General features: G+C 42.6%; 1 protein-coding gene across 4 annotated transcripts in view; it reads right to left on the reverse strand.

Moving 5' to 3' along the window:
- cep76 (centrosomal protein 76) overlaps nt 1–17,638 on the reverse strand; it is a 47,388-nt gene that overhangs the window by 18,088 nt on the left and 11,662 nt on the right. For all 4 annotated transcript variants that reach the window (XM_041188969.1, XM_041188968.1, XM_041188967.1 and 1 more), the window contains 5 exons: nt 13,706–13,778; nt 10,117–10,341; nt 9,320–9,505; nt 6,632–6,729; nt 441–569 (listed from right to left, as the gene is read on the reverse strand). In XM_041188969.1, coding sequence (XP_041044903.1) covers nt 441–569; nt 6,632–6,729; nt 9,320–9,505; nt 10,117–10,341; nt 13,706–13,778 — 711 coding nt within the window. The remainder of the gene's footprint in view (nt 1–440; nt 570–6,631; nt 6,730–9,319; nt 9,506–10,116; nt 10,342–13,705; nt 13,779–17,638) is intronic.

The following is a 17,638-nucleotide window of genomic DNA, read 5'->3' on the forward strand; positions in this document are numbered from 1 at the left end:
CAGTAGTTAGTCACAAAAATAAAAAATACTGGGGATACTAGAAATCTGAAACAAAAGTAGAAAATGGATGTAAATGCTCAGCATGCGTGGATAAAGGAAGAAAGAAGGTACCATCTTTCCAGTTTTGACAAGCAGTATATAAGGAACACAGTGGAGGTGGGGGTTGGATGGGGAGGGTGGTGGTGTTGAAAGACCACATGGGCCACAAGATAAGGAATGATCTGTAAAATGATTAGATGAAGAACAGGAGATGGTTAAACAATAGAAATGATAACACAAAAGGAAGCATGCTGAAAGAGAAATAAAAGACATACAAGAACCAAAGAATATTTTTTTTTCCAACTCTTCTCTTCCAAAAGTGGTGATTGCTCTGAGACTCCAACACCAGCTTGCACGTCTAGATGGACAGGCAGATACACACACAGACACTAGATACAAACCTGTGCAAATATCTTCACAAGTCTTGTGTTGTGTGAAGGTCTGATCTGAAGATATTCTCTCCACCATTGCTTGGCATATACAAGGTATAAGCGTTCCTTTTCTGCAGTCTTTTGACGCTCTAAAGCCAGCTGCAAATTTGAAGTGGAGTTAAAAATAAAACAAATTAATTTATGGACACAACAGAAGATCAAATCCTTACACAGCACAGGTACCACACCATATAAGGGGTGGGGATCACCACTGCCATCTCTCGTGGTAGATTTTAAATCTGACTGTATAGTCAGGGTCATGGTGCTTCCCCATATTCAGGAAATACTTTCTTTTCTATATTAAAAGAGGAATTGTTTCCTCTTTTCTGAAGGCAATGCTCATGTTGTAGTAGAGCATCACGACCCACTGAGTTCCTTGTCCAAATGGTTACTCCTCATACATTAGCCTAGAAAAAGTCACAGAATAATTTATGGGACAGAAGGAGGCCATTCGGTTCATCAGGTCCATGCCGGCTCTCTACAGAGCAATCCAGTCGGCCCCACTCACCTGCTTTGATCCCTGTAGCCCTGCAAGTTTATTTTCTTCAAATGCCATCTAATTTTCTTTTGAAATCATTGATTGTTTACACTTCCACCACTTTTGTGGGCAGTGGGTTCCAGGTCATTACCAAGCACTGTGTAAAAAAGTTCCTTCCTCATATTTCCCCTGCATCTCTTGCCCAAAATCTCAAAATCTGTCCTTGAGTCCTTGTACCATCAGCTAATGGGAAGTTTTACCTTGTTTACCTTATCTAAACCCGTCTACCTCTATCAAATCTCCCCTCAATCTCCTTTGCTCCAAAGAGAACAACCCCATCCTTTTCAAGCTAACCTTGTAACAATCCTCACCCCTCCAATCCCTGGAATCATTCTGGTAAATCTATTCTGGACCCTCACTTCTTTCCTCAAGTGTGGTGACCAGAACTGGATATAGCGCTCTATTGGGGCCTAATGAGAGCTTTACAAAGGTTCAGCATAACTTCCCTGCTTTTGTACTCAATGCTACTATTTACGAAGCCCAGGATCCCTTATGCTTTACTAACCACTCTCTTGATATGTTCTGCCACCTTCACAGATCAATGCACATGCAGTCCCAGGTCTCTCAGTCCCTGCAAATTCTTTAGAATTGTGCTATTAATTCTATGTTGCCTCTCCCCATCCCTTCTGCCAAAATGCATCACCCCTCACTTCTCTGTATTAAATTCTGTCTGACCATTCTGCTAGCCTATCTACATACTGCTGCAGGTGATTCACATCATCCCCACTATTTGTCACTCCTCCAAGTTTGAGATTATCGGCAAATTTTGAAATTTTACTCCACATTCCAAGAACCTAGTAATTTACATAAAGCAAAAGCAGCAGTAACCCTAGTACTGACCTGTGGGGAACACCACTGTCTATCATCCTCCAGTCCAAAAAACAGCCATCTACCTCGACTCACTGTTTTCCATCCTTAAGCCAACTTTCTACCCAATTGCACACTGACTCTCCTATTCCATAAGCCTTAATTTTATTAACCAGCCTTTTATGTGGCAGCTTGTTAAACGCTTTCTTAAAATCCATATAAACAACATCCACCCAATTCCATTTATCAATTTTCTGTTACTTAATCAAAAAATTCACTAGACTAGTCAAGCACCATGTGCCTTTTACAAATCCGTGCTGGCTCTCCTTAATTAACTCAAACCTCTCCAAGTGACTGTTGATTTTTTTTCTCTGATTATTAATCCCAAAACCTTACCCACCACTGATGTTAAACTGACCGGCCTATAGCTGTTAGCACTGTCCTTACATCCCTTCCTGAATTTGACACTCTTCAATCCTTTGGCACCTCCCCCATATCTAGGGAAGATTGAAAAATTAAGGGAAACCTTTCCGATATCTTCACCCCCACTTCCTTTAGCAACCTGGGATGCAAGCCATCCGGCCAGGTCACTTATCTACCCTAAGCATAGGAAGCCGTTCCAGTGCCACCACCTTCTTTTCAATTTTCACACTATCCATTTCCTCCACTATCTCAGCTTCTATCAACATTTTGTCAGATTCCTCGTCCTTAGTTAACAGCAATACACACAAGTCATTAAGTATTCTAGCCTCGTCCTGTGCTTCTTAAGCATATATCATCCTTTGTCCCTAACAGGATCCACTCCACTTATTAGCCACTTGCTATTTAAATGCCAATAAAAGAGAATCCGAAAATCTTCTAAGTTAACTGCTATTCAATTCTCATATTCTCTTTGCCAATCTTATTTTTCTCTTCACCTCCCCCCTCAACCTATTGTATGTGGCCTAGTTTTTCACTTGAACTCCTGCCATGCAACATACATCCTTCTTTTTTGTTTCATCATAATTTCCATTTCCCTGGTCATCCATTAAGCACCCAGTCCTCTCCATTTTAAAGCTATGTTTCCATGTACCTGTTTCAGAGTGACACACACCCCAAAGACTCCTGTATTACCTTCCTCTTCCTATTCTTCTGGATGGCTACCAACTTACTATCCAGGCCTCTCACTGCTTGAGGTGAGCACCTCCTGGAAAGCATGATCCAGGAAACTCTTATCCTCCCTGATGCTCCACAGTGACTCCAGCTGCCCCATAAATTCAGAAATCCTGAGCTCTAGGAGCTGGAGACAGTTCCTACACATGTGGTCACCCAAGACACATGAAGGGTCCTGAAGTTCCCATATGATGCAGGAATTATAAGCAACAGGTCTCAGATGCCTATCCATAATGTAAAAAAGAGTATCAGCAGACAATTTAACCACAGGTTGGGGGTAATCATTGCAGAGCTCCATTTTGTCTTCCCTTGGTGTTTATACACATTCACTTGTTATCGATAGTGATCAGGAGAGGGAATCCTGGATGATATAGTGGGTATGGTAACATAGTGGTTATGTTACTGGAATAGTAATCCAGAGGACTGGCTGTATGATCCAGAGACGTGAGTTCAAAGCCCACCATGGCAGCAGGGAATTTAAATTCAATTAAATAAATCTGCAATAAAAAAGCAAGTTTCAGCAATGGGGACCCTGAAACTACCCGATTATCGTTTGAAACCTAATCAGATTCACTAATGTCCTTGAGAGAAGGTGATGGGCTGCTGTTGGATTGAAGGTACACCCCTTCAGTGCTGTTAGGTATGGAATTTCAGGAGTTTGATGCAGCAACCCCAAAGAAACATCAACAATCCAGTCAGAATGGTGTGCAGCCTGGAGACAAACTTGGAGGTGATGGCAAAGCTGGCCAACTATTGCAAGATGTGGTGCCTAAAACAGAGTACCATTAAAACACATCCCACCTTCATAATGCTAGCAGTAAGAGGGAACTGAACATCACCATGGATGGCCAGAGACTGAAGCACAATCCCCAGCCTGTTTATCTAGGCATCATCCTCGAAAGGACCCTCACATACAGACAGTACCTCATTAAGAATGCAGAAAAATAAAAACTTGCAACAACCTTCTGAGTAAACTGGCTGGTACCTCATGTGGATCACAGGCCAAGATCCCGAGGACCTCTGCTCTTGCCATCCTGTACTCGATGTTATATTCCTGGTCATGCTATATATTTGGCAATAAAGTTACTTTCCACATTCTAAAGGACAATGATTTCCTGAGTTTGACAATCCACAGAGATTAGTGGAACAGCAGAGTAATGTGCATCAGTATGATGCCAATCTGCCCGCACCAGACTTATCGATGTGCAACTCATTCACAAATGCACATCATCACCAGTACCCTTCAACCAACTCACCTCCCCTGGTTCCCAGTCCTGAGCAACATTGCCTCACGCACATGAGCAAGTTAACTACAACAGGCACGTTAGTGGAGAAGGTTTACTCCAACTCAAGTCTGCTCTTATTCAATGACCCCCTCAATCCACCAGCAGTACACCTTCCCTCACGCCAAACCGTATGGTTAAATCCATCACGTCGAGGATAATAGCTAAAGACATATGGCAGGAGGATTGGAGGGGAAAGCATCCACCAGAACCACTCTTTCATCATAGATCCCACTGCTTGTCCACCTGACTTCGATCTCCCATAGCAACAGTGGGCCAGTTTAAACAGTTTCTGGGCTGTCCAAGGCCTGTTTGCAGCCGCCCTACGTCAGTAGTGTTGCCAAGACCACCCAGGCTGCAGCTGTGGTGCAGTCCAAACAGTGACTCACTTGTGAGGAGTGTCTGCTGATTAAACTTGAAGGGAGTTTAAAGAACTCCAACCAGCCACTGATAAGACTATTGCTTGGCTCTGTGACTGTGCACATGCTAAATAAATAATAAATGACTAAATAAATAGAGAAGGGAGTCTAGGCAACTCAGACAGCAAGAACCAGAGTCTTGCTTTCCAGCCCATGAGCAGCCCAAGATATTCCAAGCTAAGCTGCGAACCCAAATAACCTGCAACAGGAAAGATTATTGCCAGTTAAGTTAGGGGCCACTAACTTGGAATATCAACCTATAATTGAACCAGTGTGTTATCGTTTTCTGGTATGACGAAAGATAAACTGATGTAGCTCACTGGTAAATTGCAATCTTTTCATTCATATATGAAAAATGAACCAGTTTGTGGTTTACAATCAGCTGAATTCATTAGAAAGCTAACGACTCCACCTTCTGGAAAAGTGAGAGAATGCTTAGGGCAGCATGTGCTTGATTGTAATATCGAATATATACAACAACTGGTTCATTGTTATGTCGCTGGTCATGTTATACATTTGGCAATAAAGGTCAGAATTTTTACCTTGATGGGAGGGTGGGTCCCACCGTCTCGGCAGCAGGTGGGCAGCCGAACTCTGCTGCCGAACCAGGGCCCGCCAACATTTTGAGTGGGCGGGCCAATTAAGGCCCGCCCAGCAGGCTGCCCGATGGGAAGTGCTATGCGCTTCTTGTGCCGGCGGGGGGGGTGGGTGGTGGAGGGATTCCCCATCTATCGAAGCACGCGTAAGAGCGCACATCTCCCTGAGACTAACTGCTGTCTCAGGGAGATTACTGGCAGCATAAAAATCTTTAAAAATAGAAAAATATTAAAATCAGCATGTCCTCCTCAATGGGATATGTTAATGAGAAGCACATAAACTTTACTGAAGTTTTTAGAAAGGGACATGAAACCTCATCCTGCCAGTGGATGAGGTTTCATGTATTGTCAGAAGCCTGCTGGGGCTCCTGGCCTGCCCACCAGCCTTAGGGTTGGACAGGCAGGGCATTTAACAAGCTTAATTATCCTGTCAATGGCCTTAATTGACCATTGACAGGTTGGCAGGCGGACAGCTGATTTCACTGTCCGCTTGCCTTCCTCAATATTTAAATAGACCGGGATGACATCAGGGGTTCCTCCCAATGTCATTCTGCGTCATTTTCCCATCGGCGAGTGGGCCCTGCCCCCAAATTGCCGACGGGAAAATTGTGCCCGAAGTTACATTCTATATCCTAGAGGACAATGATTTCCAGAGTTTGACTGTCCACAGGGATCAGTGGAACATAGACCTCTGGGGGAAATACAGTTCACTGACCACATTCAAGATTTTGTGCAAAGGCAGAAAGAAAACTTATTTCATAGTCTGAACTTTAAAGGCACCGTGCTCCTAGTCATACAGAAGCACCCAATAACACAAGGAAGCTGATTTATATCAGACTTTGTTCAGAATGAGGTTCGTTATCTGCTTTATGGGAAAGACACTGAACCAGGCAAATACTTTATATAACATGGTGAATTTTTAAACAGCTAAAAAATGGGAAAATCTGGTCAACACACAAACAGAACCAGGAACAGGATTTTCAAATGTGACAAGTGATGTTTACACCGAGGTAAAACTAGAAATTATATATATCTTAAAAAAAGAGAAGTTGTGCCTCTGGCTGGGTCCATCAGTAAGACATAATTGTCTGATACAAAGTTGCACCCTCCCTCAGGTTTCTCACCAGCAAAGCAATTTCACCAAATACTGGACTGAGCAACATCATACCAGCAATTTTCTAACTTCTCTCTTTAAAAATGAATGCAAAATAGTTTTATCAAGAACCTATAGAAATGGATATTAGTTTAGTTCAATGTGAATGCCACCTGAAAATGCTGTTCTCAAAATAATTAGAATTCCCTGCTCCATCCCTATCCAGTGCAAACAGAAGAAATTAGCCCAGACAGATTATAAGGCATACCCTACCTGAGTATCTACTATTTCTTGGCTTAGTGGCTGCACCAGACGGGGATATATTTCAAGTTTTATGTTTAAAACTCCAACGGGAACTTTACACTCTGTGCCTGAAAGTGGAAGAATTTGTTTGAGTAAAGATTTCATGCCAAGTGCATCCAAAACTATAGTCCTCATTCTAATGGAATTATAGATCTATAAAACATGCAATTAAAAAACAAAAATACTGGAAATGCAGAGTAGGTTAGCCAGCATCTGTAAATAAAATGACAGATTTAGATAACTTGGGTGTACATGCTTCCCAAAAATTTGGGGATGCCGCTTCTTGAGCTGGTGCTTAAGTATTAAATCACCAAAGCCACATTCACATTAATTTACTGACATTTGTTCAAGTAGCTCAATTGATTACAGTCTGGCTGCTTTGTTGACAAGAAATCAATGCAGAAGCATTCGAATTGTTGCTTACTGCAGGTGTGCAAATCTACACAGTTAATTACATTTTCAAAATTCAGAAACTTGAAATCTGCATTTCTGAACATCACCATTGATCAGGTTTATAGTGGCTGTAATGGAGATGCAGCAAGTCACACAGTGCTCCAAAAGTCTGCACAGGAAAAATAATCACTGCCAAACTTGGTTTAAACTTGTACTGGAGTTACAGTTACTAATTCTTTGTCCAGTCAGACCCAGGCTTAACTTTGTATTGATACAATACCAATAACAAAACTGCTTGGCACCATCAGTAGTCCTGTATTGCAGTGCTGACAACTGGATGAAGAGTACCCTCAATCCACACAATCCTAATGACTCAGAGAAACCCAAAGAGATTTCTGGAGGTCGAGAAGAAATGTATATTCTCCAGAGCTTTCTGCTTATGAATAATAAGGAAGCTGATTTGCAAGAGATGCACATGATACTAGTTTCATAATATCTCATAATTCCAATCCAAGCCATGGCTCAGCAGTAGCACTCTCATATCAAAGCCAGTAGATTGTGGGTTCAAGCTTCACCGCAAGATTTGTGTACTTTAACCAGGCTAACACGTCAGTGCACCACTGAGAAAGTGCTGCATTGTTGAGAGGTGCTGTCTTTCAAATAAGACATTAAACTGAATCCCCACCTTCCCTGTAAAGTGGATGCTTTAGATCCTACAGCCACTTTCTGAAAAAAAATAGCTAGACATTCCTCTCATTACCATAGGAGGTTGGAGTTTAAAAATAGGGAAGTCTTGTTACAACTGTACAGGGTGTTGGTGAGGCTGCACCTGGGGTACTGTGGACAGTTTTGGTCCCTGTATTTAAGAAAGGATATACTGTCATTGGAGGTAGTTCAAAAGAGATTCACTAAGCTGATTCCTGGGATGAAGGTGTTGACTTATCAAGAACGGCTAAACAGTTTAGGCCTTTATACATAAGAGTTTAGAAGAATGGGGAATGAGCTTATTGAAACGCTCAAGATTCTGAGGGGGCTTGACAGGGTAGATGTTGAGACGTTTCCACTAGTGGGGGAATCTTGAACTAGGGGATATAGTTACAGAATAAGGGGACACTGATTTAAAACTGAGATGCGAAGGAATTCTTTCTCTCAGAGGGTACTGAATGTCTGGAATTTTCTATCTCAGAGTTGTGGAGGCTAGATCAATGAAAATATTTAAAGAGGAGGTAGGTAGATTTTTAAAATATTGGGGAGTTGAGGGCTATGAGGAGCTGGCACGAAACTGGAATTGAGGCCTGGGGCAGATCAGCCATGATCTTATTGAATGGCAGGGCAGGCTTGAGGGATGGAATGGCCTGCTCCTATTTCTTATGTTCTCATGTTCTTTGAGGAACCTTCAGCAAATCGGTTGTCACTTTTCATACAAAATAATGAATACTTGATTGCTTGTAAAAGAGATTGAAGCTATTCCAAGTTCATGAAAGGCATGGAATAAACAGAATTTTCTTCCATCTTTAAATATTTTAATAGTTAGATTGTGCTAAATTCATATAATTGCACAAGTAAATTGAGAGTTCAACATGATACCAAATCTCCTAGAAGAACACAGGTTATTGGGACATACATAATACAGAACCAGAAATAAAATAGACAAAGTTTGTTAGGATTAACTTTTTCTGGACTAGTATTGTGTCAGCTATTATAGCTCTAACCAAGCTGGAATGTATGGGAGTGTACAAAGCAAAACAAACTAGATATTGAAAAGGTAAACTGCAAAAAAAATTAATTAGCTACATTCAAGAAGTTTGTCATTTAGATAGAGGATCAAAATGTGGGAATTCATAACAGATCTCTCTCTCTGTGTTAAATCAACTCAGTATACATTTGGAATCTAATGGTGTCATATTTATCATGTTAACCCATGGACATAAAGTATTTACATACATGACGCAGGTGTAGCAAACTGGATGCATGCTAAAACAGAGCAAGCAAACAAGCAGCACTGACAATACAAAAGCAGCTACTAAAATGAAGGGCAGGTTGTACTTCTGATTATGCAGCCTGCATTAATCTGTTTAGCCTGCATTAATCTGTTCAGCGGATACATACCTCTCATATAAATTATAAATCTTCAGGGTAAACAGCATTTCCTTCAATACTGCACCCACTGAATCTAGTCCAATTTCTCCATTTTGATACGAGCAAAATAATTAACTAATCTCTAAATTAAAATGTTTAACCAAGATAATGTAGCGCAATTCTTACCTACACCCAATAGCTCTAAAGACATGTTCATTTGTCCATCTGGTGAACTCAGCAAAGATCGCCATTCCAAGTAGTGCGAAGCCATTAAGGTTGTTTCTCCAGATGTATCTGTCTTTATAAGAACCATGTGCACAGGATCACAGATTGATAATAAAGCCGTTGCGTCAGCCATCTTACTGCCATCACCTAGATATATCAATCAGGAAGAAATAAATGTCAGATCATGTGACCTATAGGCCTAAGTTCTTCAGCTGCCACAATCTGGAGCAATAAGCAGCTCTATATGGTCATTGGGTAAAGCTGCATTTTGCGTCTATATAGTACGCAGACTTTTACAATCTGATAAAGAAACTGTGGCTTTTTAAAAAATTCCTCCATGGGATTTAAGTATCATTGGCAAGGCCAGCATCCGTTGCCCAACCCTAATTACCCTCGAGAAGGTGATGGTGAGCCACTTCAACAAAGTTCTCCTGTGCTTTTGATATGTCCTGGGATTATCCTTAGGTCTTTTACAGTTCCGCCACAGTAACCCTGTTATTGTGCATAAATGGGATTTGCACAGTTATGGCAGCATTGTGAGAAACACAGAAGCATGTCCTGCACCTGCAAACTCTTGACACTCAGAAGCACAAGAACAGCAATGTTGTGGGAACATTTATCTCCAAATTCCCCATCACGTGACCCACAGGATAATGCACCTACCAAATAAGCCACTGAAGGAAGTTAGTTATCCCTTTTAAGATTTCTCCAATGGATTGATCTTACAAATAAGTCTGGTTACTTTCATCATCACTTACCTGAGCTGTCTTTGTGAACTTCCAGCAGAAACCCATCCTGCAGATCAGGCTCACAGGCACACGGCACAGGCTTGGAACGGAAGCGCTGGTTTCGGAAATGTAAGAAAAGCGTAAATGTAGAGCATATTTGTCCCGGTAATGGCTGTGGTTCCTGCAAATGCTCCAGGAAAGCTTTACCACCCAAAACCTGAAGATATAGGTTTCTTCTGGTGGGATCGATGCTTGCTGAAATGTGAATGGGAGAACATGAATACCCAGGCTTTACTAAAAGAGCCACCATTTACATAGCACTTTTCACACCCTCCGAATAACCCAAACGTACAGTAAATAATGTACTTCGGAAAGTAGCCAGTTTTAACATAGGAAACTGTAGCAACCAGTTCGGCTACAGTGAGCTCCAACAAACAGCAATCAGGTAATTGACCAGTTAATTTGTTGTTTAGTGATATTGGTTGAGGAATAAATACTGACCAGATATTCTCTCTTTCAAAAATTGCTTTGGAATCTTTTACATCTTTCTCAGTTTAACGTTTATCCAAAAGAGCACTTCAAATAGCGCAGCGCTCCCTCAGTGCTTCATTGGAATATCAGCCTAAATTTTATTTTATTCATATACGGGATGTGGGCATTACTGGCTAGACCAGTATCTATTGTCCACCCCTAATTAGCCTTGAGAAGGTGGGGGTGAGCTGCCTTCTTGAACTGCTGCAGTCCATATGGTGTAGGTACACCCATGGTGCTGTTAGGGACGGAGTTCCAGGATTTTTACCCAATGACAGTGAAGGAACAGCAATATGCTTCCAAGTCAGGATGGTGAGTAGCTTGGAGGGGAACTTCCAGATGGTGGTGTTCCCATCTGCTGTCCTTGTCCTTCTAGATGATAGCAGTTGTGGGTTCGGAAGGTACTACTCAAGGAGCCTTGGTGAGTTCCTGCACTGCATCTTATAGATGGTACACGCTGCTGCTACTGTGTGTCGGTGGTGAAGGGAGTGAATACTTGTGGATGTGGTGCCAATTAAGCGGCTGCTTTGTCCTGGATGGTGTCAAGCTTCTTGAGTGTTGTGGGAGCTGCACTCATCCAGGCAAATGGAGGGCATTCCATCACACTCCTGACCTGTGGCTTGTAGATGGTGGACAGGCTTTGGGGAGTCAGGAGGTGAGTTACTTGTCACACAATTCCTAGCCTCTTGTAGCCACAGTATTTATATAGCTAGTCCAGTTTCAGTAACCCCTAGGGATTGAAAGTGGGGTTTCAGCGATGGTAATGCCATTGAATGTCAAGGGGCGATGGCTAGATTCTCTTGTTGGAGATGGTCATTGCCTGTCACTTGTGTGGCACTAGTGTTATTTGCCACTTGTCGGCCCAAGATTGGATATTGTCCAGGTCTTGCTGCATTTGGACATGGGCTGCTTTAGTATCTGAGTTGTCATGGCATGCTAAACATTGTGCAATCACCAAGCATCCCCACTTCTGACTTTATGATGGAAGGAAAATCATTGATGAAGCTGAAGATGGTTGGGCCTAGGACACTACCCTGAGGAACTCCTGCAATGATGATTGACCTCTAACAACTACAACCATCTTTCTTTGTGCTAGGTATGACTCCAACCAACAGAGAGTTTTCCCCCTAATTCCCACTGACTCCAGTTTTGCTAGGGCTCCCGGATGCCACACCATCAAACGCTGCCTTGATGTCAAAGGCAGTCACTCTCAGTATGCACAAACCTCAGGAGTGGGGTTTGAACCCACACTTCTGATCGAGCTGAGTGCGCTATGGCTCACAAGTGTCCTGGGAGATGATGGCATGGTGGTATCGTCACTGGACCAGTAATCTGGAAACTCAGGGTAATGCTCTCAGGGCCTGGGTTCAAATCCCACCATGGCAGATGGTAGAATTTGAATCCAAACAAAATCTGGAATTAAAAAGTCTAATGATGACTGTGAAACCATTGCCGATTGTCATAAAAACCCATTTGGTTCACTGATGTCCTTTAGGGAAGGAAATCTGCCATCCTTACCTGGTCCGGCCTACACGTGACTCCAGCCCCTCAGCAATGTGGTTGACCCCTAAATGCCCTCTGAACATAGGCAATCGGAGATAGGCAATAAATGCTGACTGAGCTAGTGACGTCCACATCCCATGAATGAATAAGTAAAAAATTACCAAATAGTGAAACAAGATTTTATTTTTTATAGCACCTTCTAGCCTTTATGCTCCTCTAATTGCATCCAGTCAGATTCACAGTGGCATATGCTCTCGTCTGCCCCAACAAAACCTCTCAGCCATCAACAAAGCTCAAGTCAGGAGTCAAGCCAGACAATACTCTGTCCTTGTTTGGGTGGTTGCAGTCACACCTCTCGAAGTTCAGAACCATCTGAACAGAACACTTTGCCCAATTAATGCTCGTCACTAGACTTAATATTGACACTCATCGTCATTGGCACTCCGATTGCAGTATGTACAATCTATAGGATGCACTATAGATTAACTCACCAAGGGTTAATGTAGAAGCAGGTCTCTCACCTGCAAACTGGCACTCAGAAATACAAGAGCAGCAAGAGCATGAGATGGGAACACATCTCTAAATTGCCTGTCAGGTAACCACCATTCCTTGCTTGTCGGTAGGTCATTAAACAGGAATTTCCTGCTCAGCACCATGTGGGGGCACCATTAGTACAGCAACAGTTTAAGAAAAAGACTCACTTCCACTTTTGCATAGTTCTGAGGTGTGGGCAATAAATGCAGACGTCCATATCCCAGGAACACATGAAAGACAAGTTCTTGAGCTCAACCTCTTAACTAAAAATGTTGTGGGGCCATGAAAATGAAAAAAAGATTAACTCCAAAAGGAAGCGGGAATCTAAACCTGACTATAATATCTTTACTTGTTCAAAACATCTTTTCTGTAATGATACTTGCACTAATAACACTGCATTACTGGGTTGATTTCACTCACGAGAATCTCTGCTTGAAGCTCTGCTACATCATGGCTCTTTTTCACATATGTTCTGAGATTGGTTCCATCTCCTTTGTTAGTAACGATTCAGATACAATATTGTGGTCACCAGCTAGTTAACTGATGGGAAAACAGTATTTTTTAAAATTCATTCATAGGACGTAGGCTTCGCTGGCTGGGCCAGCATTTATTGCCCATCTCTAGTTGCCCTTGAAAAGGTGGTGGTGAGCTGCCTTCTTGAACTGCTGCAGTCCATGTGGTGTATGTACACCCATAGGGCTGTTAGGAAGGGAGTGCAAGGATTTTGACCCAGCGACAGTGAAGGGATGGATCTTCGAAATTCAGATTCTTGATGGAACCGCATTCAATACATTTAAAGGGTAAATTTTATGCCCAAGAGGCTTGTGATGGACACGACTCTTAACCTGAAAGGCAACAGGTTATTTCTCAAAAGATCACCAGTTTCCTTCCCCTTCCACTGTACAGAAGAAACCAATAAGGTCTCACTAACAATACTTATTTCAAGAAAACAATGCAAATACTAACAAAAACACACTGTAAACCTGTAAAACTTACAGAAGCAAATAAAGTGTTAGTAGGCTGAAAAGAATAAGGTCACAGAATCACTCACTTTTCCTTAATTCCGCTGGTTCCTTGTCAATAAAGTGTGTGGCTGGTTTTGAACTGGACGTACCTTCTTTGACCTGCACTTCCCAGAAAGGAAAAATATCTTTATTCCATTTTGTTCAAAATGCAGGAAGCAACATTGCAATTCCATGCTAAGATGCAACACTTTAATTGCAACAAGTCTTTGTTGCATGAAACACAAAGGTGGTGACAAAGACTATAAATGGGAGTGTCATGAAGATACACAACAAGAAAATTAAATAACAAATGACAAGCCATGAAAGTTGAAAGCTTGAGTTTTGCCTATCTCATGTCCTGACACAATCCACAGGAGTAACAATATATCTGGGAAGTTAGAGTCTGGGAAGAGTGTCCTGCAGTCAGCATCGCAGTGAAGCAGTTTGGGAAGAGCGTCCTGCAGTCAGCATTGCGGTGAAGCAGTCTGGGATGAGTGTCCTGCAGTCAGTTCTTGTTGAAGATAACAAGAGTGACATCACAAGACAGCACGGCGGAGAGATCAGAACCAGCGCGAGTGCAGGGAAGCTTCAAAAAGTGATGTCAGCACAAAGGTGAGAGCTGACTGGTGAGTAGTGGGTAAGTGTTTTTCTCCAGTTTAAAATAGATTAAGCTAAGGAAAGGCAAGAGTTCTAGTTTTTATTTAAAGTATATAAACAATTTAACTTTTTTTTACTGTATTTAACATAAAGGGTTTTTTTTCTCAACTAGAGGCATGGCAGCAGGGCAGCTCAGTCCTGTGTTATGTACCGTCTGCAACATGTGGCCGACCATGTGTGCAGAAAGCACCACCAGCTGCAACTACTTGAGCTCTGAGTTTCCTACCCCTAGAGCTTTACAGTCCTGTCAACTGTTAAGTTTAGTGGTTGGCAGAAAAGCTTAATGGTGCTACAAAATCTTTTAGAACGTCCATGGACTAAGCAGTCCCTTTTACTGTTCTTAGACAGGTACGATGGTACTTTTAGGATTTTAATATATCTGTTAGTAGATGTTGATAAAATGTTTCCCCTACAATTGTTTTTTAATTTTTCCACTGGATAGCCCGTTTTTAGACGTGGTCACCCCACAGCTTACGGAAGTGCAGACAGAGAGGGAATGGGTGACCATCAGTCAGAAGAAAGGTGTCAGGCAGGTAGTCAGGAAATCCCCAAGGTGCAACTCACTCGAGAACTGTTTTTCTCTGTTGGAAAATGGTGAACATGACAGTTCCTCTGGGGAGTGCAGCCACGCTCATGGCACATTGAATGGCTCAGCTGCACAGGGCAGAGAAGAAGAGGGGAACAACAATAGTGGTAGGAGACTTGATAGTGAGGGGAACAGACAGGTATTTCTGCAGCCGTAAGCATGAGTCCAGGATGGTATGTTTCCTCCCCGGTGTCAGGGTCAAGGATGTCACTGAGCGGCTGCAGGGCATTCTAAAGGGGGAGGGCAAACAGACAGAGATCGTGGTACATATTGGTACCAACAACATAGGTAGAAAGAGGGATGAGGTCCTGCAAGCAGAATTTAGGGAGCTAGGAAGCAGATTAAACAACAGGACCTCAAAGGTAGTAATCTCTGGATTACTTCTGGAGCCACGCGCTAGTGAGTATAGAAACAGGAGGTTAGTCTAGATGAATGCGTGGCTGGAAAGATGGTGCAGGAGGGAGGGCTTTAGATTTCTGGGGCATTGGGACAGTTTCTGGGGGTGGTGGGGACTGGACAAGGCAGATGGGTTGCACCTGAACCGGAATGGGACCAGCATCCTTGCAGGGGGGTTTGCTAGTGCTGTTGGGGAGGGTTTAAATTAACTTGGGAGAGGGATAGGATCCTGAGAGGAGATTCAGCAGGGGGAGATGCACAGCCAAAATTAGAAGAGAAAGCAAGTGAGTCTGGAAGGCATAGAAATTATAGGCCAGTTAAGGCACAAGGGAGTTTGGCAAGGTTGGATGATATTTATTTTAATGCAAGCAGTCTGACGAATAAGGCAGATGAGTTGAGGGCACAAATTAACACATGTAAGTATGATGGCATTGATGTCACAGAGATATGGTCGAGAGGGGGGCAGGTTTGGCAGCTCAATATTCCAGGATATAGGGTCTCCAGGATTGACAGGGAGGGAGGGGTATCGCAATATGGATCAAGAAATCAATTACAGCAGCAGGGAGGGGTGACATCTTAGAAGGCTCCTCAAATGAAGCCAAATGGGTAGAACTGGGAAAAAAAGGAGCAATCACATTGCTGGGAGTGTATTATAGGCCGCCAAACAATCAAAGACAAATAGAGGAGCAGGTATGTAGGCAAATTTCAGAAAAGTGTAAAAATAATCGGGTAGTAATAGTGGAGGATTTCAATTTCCCCAACATTAACTGGGTTAGTCATAGGGAGATAGGTTTAGAAGGAGCGGAATTCTTAAAATGCATCCAGGAGAGCTTTTTAAGCCAGTACGAAGAAGGTCCTACAAGAGTTTTTTTTTGCAGCGGGGAAAAGGCTGATTTTAGTAAGATCAGATATGATTTGGCCAGGGGAGCAGCTACTTTTAGGTAAATCTGCTTCAGAGCAGTGGGGCTTATTCAAGAAGGAAATAGGGAGAGTACAGGGCCAACATCTTCCAGTTAAGATAAAGCGTGGGAGCAACAAATCCAGGGAACTCTGGATGTCGAGGGATATACGGGACTGGATCAAGAGAAAAAGGGAGGCTTATGGCAGATACCGAGGGCTCAAAACAGCAGAAGCCCTAGAGGAGTATAGAATGTGTTGGGGGAAATTTAAAAAGGAAATTAGGAGAGCAAAAACAGCATGAAAAAACATTGGCAGGTAAAATAAAGGAAAATCCAAAGTTATTTTACAAGTACATTAAGTGTAAGAGGATAACTAGGGAAAGAGTATAGTGGTAATTTGTGTGTGGAGCTGGGAGGTGTAGGTAGGGTTCTAAATGAATACTGTGTGTCAGTGTTCCCAAGTGAAAGGGACGACATGAGTATGGAAATCAGGCAGAAGGACTGTGATACAATTAAAGAAATTAGCATAGAAAGGAAGGAGGTTCTAAGTGGTCTGGCAGGCTTAAAAGTAGATAAATCTCCAGGCCCGCATGAAATGTATCCCAGGTTGTTGAGTGAGGCAAAGGAAGAGATAGCAGGGGCGCTGGCAATAATTTTCAATACCTCTCTGGCCACAGGAGAGGTGTCAGAGGACTGGAGGACAGCCAATGTAGTACCGTTATTCAAGAAGGGAGGAAGGGATAAACCAGGGATCTACAGGCCAGTCAATCTAACCTCAATGGTAGGGAAACTATTGAAAGCAATTCTGAGGGACAGAATTAATCTACAGTTGGAGAGGCAGGGATAAAACAAGGACAATCAGCATGGTTTTGTTAAGGGGAGGTCATGTCTGACCAATTTGATTGAATTTTTTGAAGAGGTGACCAGGTATGTAGATGAGGGCAATACATTTGACATAGTCTATTTGTACTTCAGCAAGGCTTTTGATAAGGTCCTGCATGGGAGACTGATAATGCCCATAGGATCCAAGGCAATTTGGCAAATTAGATCCAGAATTGGCTGAGTGGCAGGAAACAGAGGGTGATGGTGGATGGGTATTTTTATGACTGGATGCCTGTGTCCAGTGGTGTTCCACAGGGATCAGTGTTGGGTCCCTTGCTGTTTGTGGTAAATATAAACAATTTGACTTGAATGTGGGAGGCTCAATCAGTAAGTTTGCGGATGACACAAAAATTGGTGGGCTGGTAAATAGTGAGGAGGATAGCCTTATATTACAGGAAGATATAGACGGGCTGGTCAGATGGGCTGATCAGTGGCAAATGGAATTTATTCCAGATAATTGTGAGGTGATGCACTTGGGCAGGACAAACAAGGCAATGAATGGTAGGACCCTGGGAAGTATCAAGGATCAGAGGGGCCTTGGTGTGCATGTAGCGGGACAG

The sequence above is a fragment of the Carcharodon carcharias genome, chromosome 6 (genome assembly GCF_017639515.1).
Source record: "Carcharodon carcharias isolate sCarCar2 chromosome 6, sCarCar2.pri, whole genome shotgun sequence".
Classification (NCBI taxonomy): Eukaryota; Metazoa; Chordata; class Chondrichthyes; order Lamniformes; family Lamnidae; genus Carcharodon; species Carcharodon carcharias.